The 16,634-nt window shown below is 33.6% G+C and overlaps 1 protein-coding gene across 3 annotated transcripts in view; it reads left to right on the plus strand.

Moving 5' to 3' along the window:
* The window catches only part of LOC149782009 (uncharacterized), a 158,920-nt gene extending 154,811 nt beyond the window's left edge, over positions 1-4,109 (plus strand). For all 3 annotated transcript variants that reach the window (XM_089933411.1, XM_089933413.1, XM_089933412.1), the window contains exon 21: positions 781-4,109. In XM_089933411.1, the coding sequence (XP_089789537.1) occupies positions 781-2,189 (1,409 nt within the window). In that variant the 3' untranslated portion in view covers positions 2,190-4,109. The remainder of the gene's footprint in view (positions 1-780) is intronic.
* Positions 4,110-16,634: the final 12,525 nt, after the last annotated feature.

Below are 16,634 nucleotides of genomic sequence, written 5' to 3' on the forward strand. Positions count from 1 at the left end.
ATTTCAGATGAAAACGACAAAAACTTCCAGGGGTTAATGAGTTAATATGTACATGAATAATATGTACATGGTCGTTGTTTTATTCCATCTTAAGTTAATCAACTATGCAACTTATTTTGCACAAAATTGCAATGTATGATCAATTGGTTCCAACAATTACAGGACAAAAAATCTTTGCTGCACAAGAAATGTATTAATCCAGAATAAATGAAACGTTGGGAAAGGGAATGGGGTATGGTTCATAATTCTGTGAGTTTTCCTCACATTTTGAGATATCACAGGTATAAACAGAATTCGCATTTCATGAAAGTTGGGATTGATGTTATTTACAAACGGTTCTAATAATTATGTATTATTTTGCCTACCTAATAAATGTTTGACAGCCACAGTAAAATGTTGTAAAATCATTTTAAATTACCAGGAGAATTATGGCTTTGGAAAGGAGATGGAATAGAGTATTCCTGATAGAGTATATATGCCATTAAGTGATCACAAATATTTTATTATACATTTGATATGAACCATTAGGTGCCATAGCACCTAGAGGACATTATAAAACTTTAATACCCATGTAGGTAGTTGAGTTTTAGTTTTGCACACATGTGAAGAATCAAGATCACATTATTCTTATCGAACTCAGCTAGTATTTTTCAAAAAATCCATGGAAAGCCTACCAGTGCTGTAATTGCTACCTAAGCTGAGAAATCATACTTCAGCTTTGTTAACTGTCGGTCATTTTGGCACTCCATATATGCACGTTTATTTTTTACATGATTACAGATGAAAATGGTTTTTCCAAAAAAAAATCTACAACCTTGAAAAGGAAGGCAGGTGAATATTCTTCAGCAAAGAAAATGCCTACAAAAGCAGGAGAAATAGTACAGTCGAAAGACAGAGCACATCAGAAGAAAGAATACCAAACTTTGGAAAATGAGGAAACATCTGATCTGTTTACAGATGATGCTGAAGTAATGATCAAGAAAGAAAAATATCAGTCAGTTGTTGCTGATGTGGAGATGCTTCAAATAAACATTAATAAACTAACCCCCAAAAAAGAGAAAGAGCTCAAACCTGACCATACTGTAACAGAGACCTTAAAGTTTGACAGTGATGTCTTCACCATGGAACTTGGCAATGAGTATAATAATATTGAGGTTCCAGATATCAAAAGCTGTGACAAGAAAAACCAAACAGTCAAACCTCCAATTAGGAAAAAGAATGATGCCATGGTTGATCAAATTGCATCAAAGGCTTTTAAATTAGCGAATAATGTCTCCTTGGAACTTGAAAGTGAGAACCATGATGCTGAAGTCCCCAATAGTTTTGGCAATAATTTGAAAATGGATAAAATAACAGTTTGCTTTGATAAGGCTGTAGTTGATATTCCTGAACCAAATTCTGATGCTGAAATCAAGACAAGCGCAAGTAGTCTAGAAGAGGAAAACAAAATGGGTGTATTAGAGAAGAACTCCAAAGGGAATAAAAAGGAAGACGAAATTGTTGCAGAAAAACCTAAAAATTTTGACAAAGGCAAAGAAGGTAAAAACAAACCAAGAAATAGAGATGAATCAACCCAAAATAAACCCAGCAAGAAAATGATCAGGGTGAAAAATGAATCAGCAGAGAAAGGCCAGACTTCAGGCAAGGAGATGAAAGAAGAAATATCTAACAAAAGAGTATCTAAAAATTCTGAGCCAAAATTTGAGAAGATGAAACAGTTGAAAGAACACTCAGCTGTTAATGATGATAGTGATGATGCACGTCTTGAACCCAATTTATGTGAAACCACTAGCAAAAAAGAAACAAAAGAGGAAGGAAAGAAAAAGAGTTTTAATGCACCCTCATCTATTCATAAAATCACAGCAAATTCTCCAATTGAGACCAGGAAATGTGATTTAGCAAAAACACAAGAGTACAAAGAGGAAGCTGATAGGGAAAGAGATTTCCAAGAAGGTAAGTTTAAAGAAAACATTGAAGAAGATATTGGAGAGGAAATTACATTTGACTTGAAGGTTGATACACAGATCAAAGTATCAAATGAAAATGATGAAGAAAGTGATGGTGACTTTGATATAGACACTTCCCTTTATGAGTCTGAACCTGGTTCCACTAAACAAAATATTCTGGTACAGATGGACAATAACACTGATCATAATGATTCAGATCCATTTGAAATGATTGAGGAGTAAAGAATCATATTCATCTGTTTACTGATTTTTAGAACAACATTTCAATGTTTTCAAGAGTTGCTTGATTAGAGTACAAAATTTTAATAATTATAACCTCATCATTGTCCATGAAGTAATGAAATGCACGGGTATTCATTATGTTTAATTGCCACTAGAAATATGAATTGTCATATTTTAGATTGTGATGCTATTTATTAAGTTTGCAATGCAAAGCAATGCAAGATAATTAATGTCATTTTCATAATGGATTTTGCCAGATACTGAGGTGGTGGTGGGGGGTATACTTCATCTTTTAGTTATTGGAGAAGTGCAACTGATTTTCATTAAAAGTAGCTTTTATTTTTGTATAGTTAAAGCTACAAGTGTTCACATTAGTATTTCTTTAATGATATATTTATGAACTCCGTTATTTCAGTTCAGTTAGGAAATCACTTATTGTTCACTTTAACAATGTTTTTCATTTATTGCAAAAGGTTTAGATGTTTTGATTGTCATTCAGATATATACTTTGCTGCTGAGTGAAAAATTAATGAGCAGAATATATGTTAAATAATATATTTAATTCATTATATAAAAGATCTTTATGTTAAGGCTGACTTAATAAAGTAAGTCACTTTGGCATCTGAGAGTTCTTCTGTCTCTATACAGTATATTAACCTCATCGTTAAAGTTTATTATGTTTGCATTTTCTAGCCAAAAAAATGGTAGGTTTGAAAGAAAAGGGGGTCTTTTTCATCTTTTTTCATGTAACATTCATTTATCAGTGCACATAAAGCAGACATTCACTTGGTGCTAGAAATACTAGAATTCATTCATATTATGAAGCTTCAAAAATGTGTGACCAATAGTGAATTTCTTCTCTAAAAATAGTTATTTTTGGAAAGAATTTACTTGGCTGATCACTTAATGATCATAACTTTATTCACTGAACATTATAGCCTTATGTAGCTGACAAAATGTATATTACTGGTATGGTAATACTTAGCTGTTTTTATGTAGGTTGCAACTTCTAGCCATGCTATGGTTACAGTATTTATTTTCCATGTAAAAATGGTTTATTTGTGCTGCTTTGATGGACTGTGATACCAGTATTTTGCACATTGAAAACTGAGATTGTTTGCATCCATTATACTCCATCATATTCAGCAAAACCTTCATTAACAATCATTTTCTTTAAGCAGTCACATGTATTTCAAGCCAGATAATGGTTTTCCATGCACTTCATCTTATGTTTATTGTTGACCTTCCCTATACAGCTTGATTTGTTCCTTTTCTTGGATATCTTACATTTCACTGTGTGTTTATATTTTACCTTTTTTTCTAAGGAAAATTTACCATGCAAGTCGAGAGGAATATAAATAACATTTCTTGTTTAGATTTCATTTCTGCTCTCGTATAGCAAATCAATATTTGTAAAGATCTGAATGAAAATATCGTGTATGGTTTGTATTTTTGTCTGATTATAAAGGTAGACATAACTTTTTACCTTTATTTTTTTGTGATTCACACATCTTAGTCCACATCAGAACTTGAAAATCATTTTAATATATTTGGTTGAGACCAGGTAAGCTTTTCTGTATTGTATTGAATCTAAAATATTGTGCTTCAGAGAACTAGATCATTCTGTTGTCAAAGCAAAACATCATTCTGTTAAGATTAGCAAAGAAAACATGAATATCAAGACAGATGAGTGTCAGTTTGATGGTTTTAGAGGGATATTTTTGCTCGTGGTTTTCATTGCTGTTTGTTATTTGAGGTCTTGTTTTATACAGTTGGTCGATTTAAAATTTGATTCAAAGTTTGAATTTGATTTTTTTTCAAATGTGATTCATTCTGTAGTTTCTAATCATGATGTTTTATACTGTTGTGTTTGGGTTCTTTTTCTTCCAGGTTTGTTAGGACTTTAAAGAATAAAAGCAAAAAATGTTATTGTGTTCTAATTTCAATGATGAGCTGAACGTGTTGTCATATGCACGTTTATACTCCTGCACGACAGGCATGCTTGTCTCAAAGCACCCTCATATATATTGTAATATCTAACTCAGCACACCAAAATGTTATTAAAAACTACATTCCTTCTTCCGTTCCTGAACGCCTGCCACCCAGCCACCATTGTTTAGACTGCCATCTGCATCTCTTATAAATGTGTACTCTGTGTTTTATACTAAATGTCAGTATAAAACCTTGCTATTGTCCTCGGAATGTCATGCTGTTTTCATGAGTATTAATGAATTCGTCAAGAAATTCACTTAAAGACATCAACAGTTCTACAAGCCCTGTGATATCAACATTAAGTGGAAAGAAGTTCGTATAATAGTAGTCATTGTGCCATGTTGGACCATGTGTGTGTCGCGCTGCAATCTCACATAAATGGTTTAGGAAATGAATTATCTTACCTTCCATGATTTTTGGAATATCAAAGTCAGAAATATGATGCTAGTCCATAAATTAGAGACTTAACCATCCGGAGGAGTTTCATTGCCGGAACAGCGGACATGCAGGATAGTGATGGAATCAATGTGCCCAGCCAAAGAATCAAAATTGTCAGACTTTTGTTGAACAATGAGTTAGAACTAATGTTACTGTTCATTATTGTAAGTTCTTGGTTATGTAGAATTTATTATTTTACTTTAATGTGCGAAATAGTATGCATTTGATAGGGACTATTTCTAGCCGTATTACGACTCATTGCATCAGCAGTACGTTGTACTCTCGCTCTATTCGCATCAAAATTCACTTGTCCGTTTCATTCTGTTCTACTTAATCATAGGTATGAATATATAAATAAGATTAAAAGTAAAAACGCACACCACGGACATTGAGAGGACAGCTTACTTCGATCTAAATTTTGTGTGCAGAGGGATTTTTCCATGCAGTTTGAACAGTTGACTCGGTTACCGCCATGGCTAACACTGAGAAGGACAAACATTGATTGGCTAACTAAGGTCATGTGACCTAAATAGGAGTCTATAAATATGAGTGCAGACAGTACAGTGGCAGATAGCTGTCAGAGCGGCAAAGTATGAACATCTAATTAAAAGAGAGTTTTGGCAAACCATCACTTATCTATATTTTTACACAACCGATATTAACTTTGGCACTTTGAAATCCCAGAACTGAATCAAATTGTTATGAGAAGTTTTAAATAGATTTATTACAGGATTGCCATTGAATTTAAATGCTGAAGAATTACTATATAATTCTTTTTAAAGTCGCTGCTATCTCCCACCACACTGCTCAAGTACACTAGTACCTAAATTGTAGTTTTTATTGAGATCACGCTACCATGTCAGAATGTATCATAGTAAATCCAATATTTAGCTGTTAATATACACAGGAATTTAATAATAGAATTAATTTTACCATAATATGGTGTATTATTTTCTTTTAGCATTTAGACAATTAAGTCTGATTTATATTATCAAAAGCCGATAGTGTTGTGACGAACACTGTGTTTATGTAAAGTCACTATGCCATATTGAGAAGCATGCTCTATATCACCTTTATTATTTACTAAAAAGCATTTTTAGTCTTGAACTCTGGTCTTTTCGATATATAACACACGGGGTGTTACAATATATATATATATTTGGAGAGCTGCCTAAAAATAGAGCCCTGTATTATATGAAATGAACATAAAAATTCACAAGGTTGTGTCTCAGAAGAAGCAATTACAAGTTTTGTCTTGGACAGATGGACAGATAGAGCGACATATCAGGCTAATGACAGTCATCACAGAAGTGTGAGGTTACAAGAAAAAACAGAGAGCATGCTCTCAGACAGGGTAGCTTGCTAAGATACAGGATTAAACTTCCATAATTAATATACAGGTACATTTAATGCCTCACTTTAACACACAAACATGTGAATTATAGACACAAAGTACCAATCCACCAGTGTACACATAAATTACTCACAAAACTAACAACAACCATCAATATCCACTGGTTAAACTTTGGAAAACAATACAAACATACATACTACAAGATAGCAGCACCCGTTACAACCAAATCATTGAACCTTTAGGCAATGAATCTCATGACAGACACAAAAACTAAAGACTTCATTGTTTAAAATTCAGCCCAAATCATTAGACATATCCAGCTTGGAGTTGTTGTATACCTTTTGATTTTTCCTTTCCGTCAGGAAAAAGTTATCTAATATTGAACTCCTTATTAAGGTGAAAGAAGTTTTGCTTCTGTTGTGCAGATGCCATATACAACTTTTCTGCCCTCATTCCTAAAATACTCTCAGGACTGTTGGTAGGTGGATGTGTGTTTGTAAATATGTATGGTGAAAGAGTAGGAATAGGGTATAAACACATCAGCACAATCCATGCTATATAGTGCTTAGTAAATTATACCTTGTATAGCAATATAAATTTTCAAATATTGAGTGAAGCTCAGTTGGTGAAGTACTCTTTCTGTTATTGACCCAAAACAAACAAATTTTCTTTTTATTTTATGCTCCAACAATTTGGCTACCTGAAGTGTATTAAGATTTTAAACTAGTTGATGAGTAATTTCTGCTATTTATCATTTATGTTCTGCAGTGTTTTGTGTACATTCACACACTGAATGTGAGTAGTTAAGATAACGAAGCTTACACTTGTACATTTGTGCAGTAAATCTGAGTAAAATAATTCTTTCTTAAAATAAGAATAACAAAACAAATTTAAGAAAACTGCAACAATTGGGATTTTTTATCCTATATCAAAGGCAGCAACCCTTTTATGATGTGCTCATTTTTTTATTCTACCTAAGGTTTAATTATATAAACAAAATACACTACAAGAAACAACGTAAATGAATGTATGCTGCATTCCAAACTAAATACAAAGCGCATATTCATCATTACACAAATCAACATTATTACTGTGTACATAACTCTGCCCAGATAAATTTGAACATAGTCACGTGCTCGACATAACTTTTGAAAGAAAATGGCTTGTCTAGTTAAAATTGAAATTTGGAGTCATATTGTGAATGAATGTGCATTGCATCAACTTTTCCATTTGATCTGGAGTGAATAGATTTTGATATTTTTCTCGATTCTAGGAAATTTTGTGATTATTGACTGGATTTGTATGTGACGATTCCACATGAAATACATGAGATTTAATAAGCTAGGGAGAAGCGTGTTGACATCTGCAAATGTGTTTCTATTTCTGTCATTGAATGTTTGAAATCATAATATGGGAAAAATATGAAGTCTTTAAATTGCAATTATCAAAAAGACACTATCGAATTTAATGCTTATTTTATTTTGAGTGCAGTAAGGAAAATGCAATTGCACTTATCATCAAAATTACAGCACAGTTTCGAAATGTGCAATCCAGAGTTTTCTGGATTAATACTGCATGATCTTTGGTATTGAAGTATTCATTTGAAAAAATGAGTTCATAACCTTAATTATATGCGTTTTCTTATTCTGTTTTTATTCTATCTATGGCTTAATTATAAAGGTACACTACGGGAAACAAAGTAATTGATTTTATGGTGTATTAAAAAATAAAAACATAATCTTTGATTCATAAGTATACAGTAACAATATTATTGCACATATAGCACTGCACAGCGACCTTTGAACTTTGTCACACGCTCGACAGCAGTTTAACAAAGAATTGTCATTTTGATCAACTTGAAATTTAAAGTCATATCATGAATGAATGTGCTTGGATTTTGTTTCTATGTTGATTCAACTCAGTTCTGTTTTTCTCTGATTATGACGGACTGGATCATTGGGTCAATTCAGTGCAGTAAGGGGCCGTCCATTTAGTACGTATGCATGGAGGGGGAGGGGTGGGTAATGCAAATGCATACACTTGCATATGGGGGCGTCTATTGATAATTAACATATGCATAGGAAAGTTACGCAGCTTATTTCTGTGATAAAGCCAGACATTCAACGTCCGTGGACTATCTTTTTTACTGAACACATTAATACAATTAATCCTTAATGGTTTCTGTGTGGATTAAATATAGGCCATTCTATAGAATGGGGTGGGGGGTGTCAAGCGTAAGTATGCAGGTGGGGGGGGGTGTAAAAATGTATGCATGTGTACAGGGAGTGGAAGGGGTCAAGCTCTGCCAGATTTTTGCATGCGTTCTAAATGGATGGCCCCGAAGTAGAACGGATTTCGGCTGGAAATTTACTCGAAAGTCCAGTCGAGTTTTGGTTTGTATTAGGTTTTGAAGGACATGTCATTCAGATTTGCAAAAATAACTAAGTACATTTTGAGGAAATTCAAGATGCATAAGTATATTTATTATCATACTTATTACCAGCTAAAGAAAACATGTTTATGCCCTATCTCTGGCATTTCGCTGTTAAAGAGACCCTAGCTGTGACCTATGAGCATCTTCTATAGCAAGCCTAACATTGTATCAAAATATTTACACATGGAAAATTGAAAAGCAGCTATTGTGTGACAGTCCATTTAGCCAGATGAAATAATAATTTTTGTCGTCTTGGTTTATTGGCTTTGAGGCCCTAAGTTTCCTAACAAAACCTTCACTTGCAGTTTTTTTTATTCTTCTCAAATCTAGTATTTTGACAGACTTGTAAAATGGTTCGTTTCTGATAAATATGCGATAGCCTTTGACCTCAATATGTTTTTCTGTGCTATATTTGTATATACCCTAGAGAGCACTGGTCATAATCTAACCAAGTCTGTCTGCAAAAAGATACAAATATTCTCCCCTCAATAGACATATGATAGTGTATTGAATTAAATCTCAAATTTGACAATTACCTAATTGTTTTGTCTTTATTTAGGACTAATAATATATATAACAATGTACAGGGATACAGATAAATTCCAAATAAATCTAACAGAAGCATTAAGATATTCTGACCAATATGTACAGTAAAAAAGAAATTCTGCAGGAGTCCTCATCTTAAGATTATTGCCAGTGTTACATGCACATCTGAACTGCTTAACTTACTTGGGAAGTAATGAGAAATATTATATTTAAAACAACTGTAAATGTCACATATAATTCCCAGAAGAAACTTAAATTTCACATGGTCCGAGTTGGGTTGTAACTTTGGCTGAATCAACCAGCCATGGTCTGAATGTGCCTGTTGCTGAAAAGAAATACATTATAAAATTACAGAATTACAAACACGACACATATCAAGGCCTTTCAAAGACTAAGCGCAGTCAGAATTCTCGAACTATAGAACGAGATAGTCAAGTTACTCCTGACTTGTATGTGTATTTTTTATAATAAAAAAAAAAACTCTTTGCCATATAAGAAGCTGGTACAGATGATGCATCTGGGATTACAAATATAATACATGTGGGAATAACGCACACCATAAGAGAAGTTGCAGGGAACCACTAAAACCAATGTAGTTGTAGTTGCTGCAATAGAAGAAAATTGACACCAAGAAATTACAATATTTGAAAGTGAGTGAGAATATAAGATGTAGGAACAGAACCATCAGATGAAGAGGAAGGTGAAAAGAAATTATCGACTGATCCAGAAACAGAGAAAGACAGGCTATAATAAACAAACAGAAGCTAAATAAGCAGTCGACGATGCAACATAACTAACTTCTGAAGAAGAATGCACAAAAATAAAATAAGGTGGAAGGTTGATGTATTACAGAGAAAAGCAGGAAATAAATCAAGACTGAAATAACATACACAATGAACATAACACACGAACAAAATAGATCCTTCTAATATAGTTGGCACCAAACTACATTTTAATTTGTTAATACTAAAACAGTTAATGGGTCTTAACGAAATAGATGTCTTTACTTACATCCGCTTTAAAATAAAACTCATTCTGTTGAAATTTTCATAAGAACCGCAGACAGGAAGAAAATCTAAGTTTCCATTTACATAGGTACCAAAACAAACTTAAATCTATTTCTACAGTCATAATTCACACGAGAGATGAACAAAAGCGTGTTTATTTTTCTTCTGTGACCAACCAAATTAATCCATTTTTGCTTTCAATCATTCCACAAAAAGCATAGAATGGAAATTTAAGGTGGTATAATTCAAGTCTCAATTTGTTGTACTTTTATAATTTACAATGAAACCTTAACATATTTTGAATTATGTCTGCACTAAAATTATTTTCTATCCATTTGCCTTTTAAAAAATTTCAAAGAATCCAAAATATGTTTCCAATATGTTCCTGCTTAAATTCATTTTCGCTCCAAAAGCACTTTTACAAGGAATACAGATAAGACCAATAGACAACACAAACTTGCATACAAGTGTAACCTACACTGATATATGCATGGAGCATACCGTCCATGGGGATCATACACCAATGTATTCAGGGAGCACACTGCCCACTGGGTGATACACCAATAAATGCAGAGCACACACCTCCCACAAGGTCATACACCAATATATGCAGGGAACACAATGCCCACTAGGTCATACACCAATACATGCAGGATGCACACTGCCCACTGGGTCATACACCAAAATATGCAGGGAGCACACTGCCCACTGAGTTGTATTCCAGTATATGCATGGAGCACATCACCCACTGAGAGATACACCAATACATGCAGGGAGCACACTGCCGACTGAGTCATACACCAATATATGCAAGGAGCACACGGTCCACTGAGTCATATTAAAATACATGTAGGGAGCACACCGCCCAATGTCATATTCCAATATATGCAGGGAGCACACTGCCCACCGAGTCATATTCCAATACTACCTATGCATATATGAATTTTTTCATTTATGCTACGATGTATGCTCGACACAAATCATTCACAAGAGAACATAAACTCCCCAAAAAGTAATACTCAAACATGTTTGCCACAGCACGTGTAATTTTAGATGCATCTGTTGATCATCCCTCAAAAGCATTATTTACAGAACTCAAATGGTTCACAATATATAACAGGATAGATTTTCACAAGGCAGTTCTTTTATATAAAAATCTACATGGAACTGCACCAGAGTATCTTCAAGACTTATTCAGGCCTTTTTCAGCACAATACCAGTTGAGATCAATATCACATGGAAACTTTCTAATACCAAAACCAAGAACAGAACAATTTAAAAAGAGTTTTCAATACTCTGGTACAGTTCTGTGGAATAAGCTTCCACTACATGTAAAATCTGCTGAAAATATTAGAGTATTTAAGAAAAGATATCATGAGCATGTATGTGTTTCTAACAGATAATGGAATTTAGTATTTTAATACTAAACATGTTAAAATAAACAGTAATTATTGCCATCTTCATATAATGTGCATTGTTATACTCTCCTTAAGAGGGCCTCAAGGGAGAATAGTCCTTGACTAATGAGTCACCCTCTATAAATAAAGCATTATTATTATTATTATTATTATAAAGGAAATTACATGGTTAAAGAATAAACATATACAAAAATAAATAAAAAGAAACTACCCAAAGAGGATGTCTTCCAATGTATTTAGCATTGGTTGTCATCCTGCTGTTCAGGTCCTTAACTTCTGGTGCCAAAAGCCATCATTACCTTTAAAGTTTCTTTATCATTGTATCATATTTAATTATTGAATTCTGTCTGTTATTGCTCAAGTTGAGGATGCAGTGGGCATAGTTTTCCATATATTGTATAGTTCTGTTGATTTAATTCCCCAAAATATGTACCTCGGTCTTTATCCTTTCTTGAGTTAGCTGTTAAATTATTTGCTCTTTCTCTTACTGTATTGTATTGCTGGAAAATACTGAAGCACTGTCTGCACAATTTCTATGCGTTTAAAAGTTATTTCTGTTATCACTAATCTTTTTTTGTTGCTCTGGCATTTTGTTGTCTCTTATGGTGGCACTGTTTAGTAACAGTTACTATATTGCCATCTTTTTCCTGCCATGCCCTAATATCTTTAAATTGTTATTCTCCAGAGGCATATGTATTTGATTATAAACTCACTTTTGTACAACCTACTGGCGATTTCTCAGGACCCATTTGCAAGTGTGACATGATGCGGAGAAATTGTATAATATGGAGGCTATTTCAGAGATAATGTTTGGTTTCCGGAGATCATATGCAATAGATGCCATTGCTTCTTATACAGAATATGGGGCTTTATTTGATCCATATCTGTGTATCCTTCAGTGGTCACTGCCATTGCTGTTTATACCTCATTGGGCATGCGCAGGAAAGGTCTATAGGACACATGTACTGTATGGAAGGCGATATGAAGTACCAAGTTGCAGTTCACCAACGGAGTTTGGATAAATTTTCAACAAAGTATTTTCCCCTGCTGATAATTTCACCAATAGATTTATAATCTCAAAACTAGTTACGGTTTTCCAACCATTTTCCAAGTTCTCCGATGTCCAACGGTCCTTCAGCCTTTTTTTTATTTTTATAGCTAACTGCCAACTATATGGTATTTAAGGCCCAAGAAAGTTCAAAGCGGAAGCCAGGAAGCTGGTTTTCAAGAAACGAGACAATAGAGTGTCTGAAACCCAAATTCCTTAGATATAAACAATAGCATGTAACAGTCAGGTTTAAGACTCAATATAGCAAGACATGGGTGTCAACTTTATTTTAGATTTCAGTTACTTCAAATTCTGTAATTTATTTAGTGTTAACTATGTATTATTTTTGTCTCATTAACAACTTGACAATAAAAATAGACGAATAGTAATAAATTGCGTACAACAAAGTTTCTAAGTCAATACCTGCCAATTTGGAAAGCTGTATGAAAACAACAACCTTCATATTTTGACCTTTTTTGTTATTACCATTGATTCAATCTTCTTAACACATATGGTAATCATATGATCTGACTCTTGCATAAAATCATTGGATATTACCAGTCGACAAACTGGTTAACGATTTGTTGGTGATATTGAATTTAGGAAGATATAGATTTTATCTGAGAACATGTGGTACGGCTGTGTTTTAGAAAAGTGAAATTCATGTGTGTATAAAAAAAATAAGTGTACTTGCCAGCATTTCCGACATTTTCCTGGAATAAAACTGGTGATGCAGACCTAGTAACTTATTGTCATCTGGTGTATACAGGTGGCACTCTACATTTTCGTGTTTTGCATAGGATTAGAATTTAAAGAAAACGAATTTCTCCACGTTTCCTCAATGTTTATACTGGACTTTGAAAATATACCATGTATATCTTATGTATTGTTCCAAGAACTTTTAATCCCATTTATTTTGGTGCATGACTGATGTGTAATATGAGTTATAGATTATACAGGTTGGCTACACCTATGATATGCATGTCTACCCCAAAAAAATGCTAGCTCCACTTGGTCATTTTTACTTCTTGGGCTCCAGTGGTAAATTGTAAGAAATTCTTTTTTTAATACATTTTATATACTGGTAACTCATTCATTGCACTTTCAGAAGGTGGTATTGTCTAGTCCTGCAAAAACCACTGTCCCTGTTTTAATAACTGCTAAAGACAGTGTACTTTAGACTAATTCAGACTGATTTTTTTTAGCACAAGGGAGCAGTCATTTTTAGCTAGCTGTGCGCTTAGATGATGTACAATTTCCACAAGCACAATGTCTAAAGAAATTTCAGCCACAGTATATGAAAGTAACACATAGGCATGCCAACATTCTTTCCACTGTGTATCTTGCAAATGTAAACAACTTCACCTTACACCAGCCACTGTCTCAAACATTCATAATATCTGCAGAGCTTCCCCATAAGATAAGCACATATATATGTATGATAGGTGGCACTATGCAGAAAATTACCGAAAACATTGAATACCTCGATAACAAAGAACCCACAATATCGTAGAAAACTAATATAAATAATGTAGAATTTCTATTTTTCATATTATTCTAATATTAGCAATTTCTTTACTTCTGTATTTTATCTTGGATACATTTTCATGAATTCAGAATATGTATATGTTAACATTTAGTTCCTGTCATATCAGAAGATTTGATTGCAACTCCTAGTTGCATACATGTAAAGAAGTTTGCCTTGATGTCCGGATATATTGTAGTTATATAACTTCGTTTGGGTGACCAATATTGGTTACGTGTTCCCACCACGTATTGCCTTTTCTTATTACTTTATGCATGATCACTTGTATTATATGGGTATATTTTCTCTTCACATATCATGTGTTTACTAATATTAATTGTATGTGGTCATTGACTGAATCTATTTTCGTTTTACATAGCAAACTTTTAATAATACAGATTGTGCTATCTTTGTATCAGAAAAATTCACACCTATGAAATTTTTAATGTATGTGTGGTCACTGAATGTATGTGTTTTTCAAAGATTACAGTTTCTCAGACTGAAATTATGAATCGAATGAACTTCTGTGCATTCGTCGTGAAAACATAATTCTCCTCCAGACAGCAAACCAAACTTCAAGTAATAGCTGTTTAGGACGCCGTTCAAGGGGTACAGGTCTTTTCTGTATTAGGAACAGTCATAATGCCGCTTGTATCCCTCGATCAAATGTAGATCAACTAAATCCAGTTAAAATCATCTTGAAGAATTTCAAGTAATAAAATTGTCTTCTGCCAGGATTGTATATTACACATATAAAGGGAACCATTGTCAATGAATTGTATAAATCCCTTTATTTATTAAATTCACAGTCAGTATGAAACCTAGGTGTTAATCTTGACAGTACATGTACTCCCTCATTGCACCAACATGTCATGAACATATGCAAGGCTGCATATTCTGAGCTCAGGCGCATCAAATCCACTCGCAATTATCTTTCAGTTGATGCCACTAAAATACTTGTGTGTTCCTTAGTACTTTCAAGACTGGACTATTGTAGCTTAATTCTGGTTCTTCTCAATATATACTCAAGAAACTTCAAAAAGTTCAAAACACAGCTCTCTGATCATAATTAGAGTACCATGATCAGAGCATACCTCTCCCTGCTCTGTACCCAACACTGGTTATGCATTCAATCCAGAATCAAATGTTTCACTGACAGGCTCCGGTCCAACATACCTATCCAACCTCACCCATGTATACACACCAGCAAAATACTTGCATTCCTTTTCTGACATTCGTATTCTCATTATTCCCACTACAGTATGAAAATGAAGTCATAAATTTCTTTTGCATACAGGGCTCAGCAACGTAAAATGAATTGCCGACTGAACTTAGACACAAAGACAGAGTGATCTCATTCAAGAGCACTCTTAAAACTCACCTATTTTGATTGCAAGAACAGACTTGAAGACCAAATAATTTTTCCTTACCTTAAATAATTTCAGCAGGTTTTCCGTTTTCTAATTTAATGGTGTTTGCTTATTGTAATCATGTCCTTATGTGTTATTCAATGTTGTAAAGCGCTTAGAGCTTCTAGAGATTAGGTGCTATACAAAGTCTTCATTATTATTATTATTATATCATTATTATTACTCTGGTTTTTCTTTTTTTTTTTTTGTGTACAAGGCTACCCGATGGTGATGCATGTATATTGTATAATATTTTGAAACAGTGAGAAGTGCTTTCGTTGGGAAAACCCAATTTTCATCTAGCATACAGACAGTGTAGGGCTACATTGTCTGTCTATACATACCTCACCATAGGTCGAAAACATTACACTACAGAAACTTAAGGACTTGCATCTAAAGCTGTAGAGGTATGTGAGTTATTTATTAATATTTTATGTAAATTGTAGGTTATAACTAATGTACTACCATGCTTATTTTTGTACATTTTCTATATAACTTGCGAAGTATAATACAAATATTTTCCATTTTGGTATTTGACAGGAGATCTGTATTAGCAATAAAGTTGCAGCATTTTATTAAGAAACGTTTAGTACCATAGGAGTCTTATTAGACACAAGTAGGTTCACTTCTGAACCAGTTTATTGCTGACTGGTGGCTCGGAGCATCTATCTTTCACTAATTTAACTTCCAACCAAAATCGAACCTGGGTGGGACTTCTATAAAAATTTAAATAGAATATTGTGAATATCCCACCCCAACCATAATACATCTACCACAGTGGTGGCATAACAACCTGTCACATCACACTCAATGTCAGCATTGTAGGGACTTTTGATAGCTTTTTCAAATTTGTCTCTTGTTGTCCTTATGTAACAGACCTCAAAGTGGCTTTGACGCACATTTTTTCACATTGTTGTGGGGAACATTAACAGGCTTGCTCCTTATTCTTTCCCATATTATTACACTAAAAAGTAGCACCCAGTGATTCAGTATAAATAAATTCTTCAGTATAATAAAATGTATGGAACTTGTTTTGGCTTTTATAACCTTTTTGTTAAGATTTGGTGGTGATGATCACATGTTGATAATTTAAATAATTTTTGAATGTCATCATCTCTTGATGCTTCATGGGGTATATGTATTTGTTATTGTCAAAAAAGAGCAATGAATTCGTATCATTTTCCTCTGTCATGTGGCACACTTATTTGTTAGGTTTGAATGATAATAATAGGGGTGCACTGTACCTTTTTTCTGTGTGAGTCGGAAAGAAAACA

The sequence above is a fragment of the Sinohyriopsis cumingii genome, chromosome 15 (genome assembly GCF_028554795.1).
Source record: "Sinohyriopsis cumingii isolate HCF-2022 chromosome 15, ASM2855479v2, whole genome shotgun sequence".
In the NCBI taxonomy this organism is placed as follows: domain Eukaryota; kingdom Metazoa; phylum Mollusca; class Bivalvia; order Unionida; family Unionidae; genus Sinohyriopsis; species Sinohyriopsis cumingii.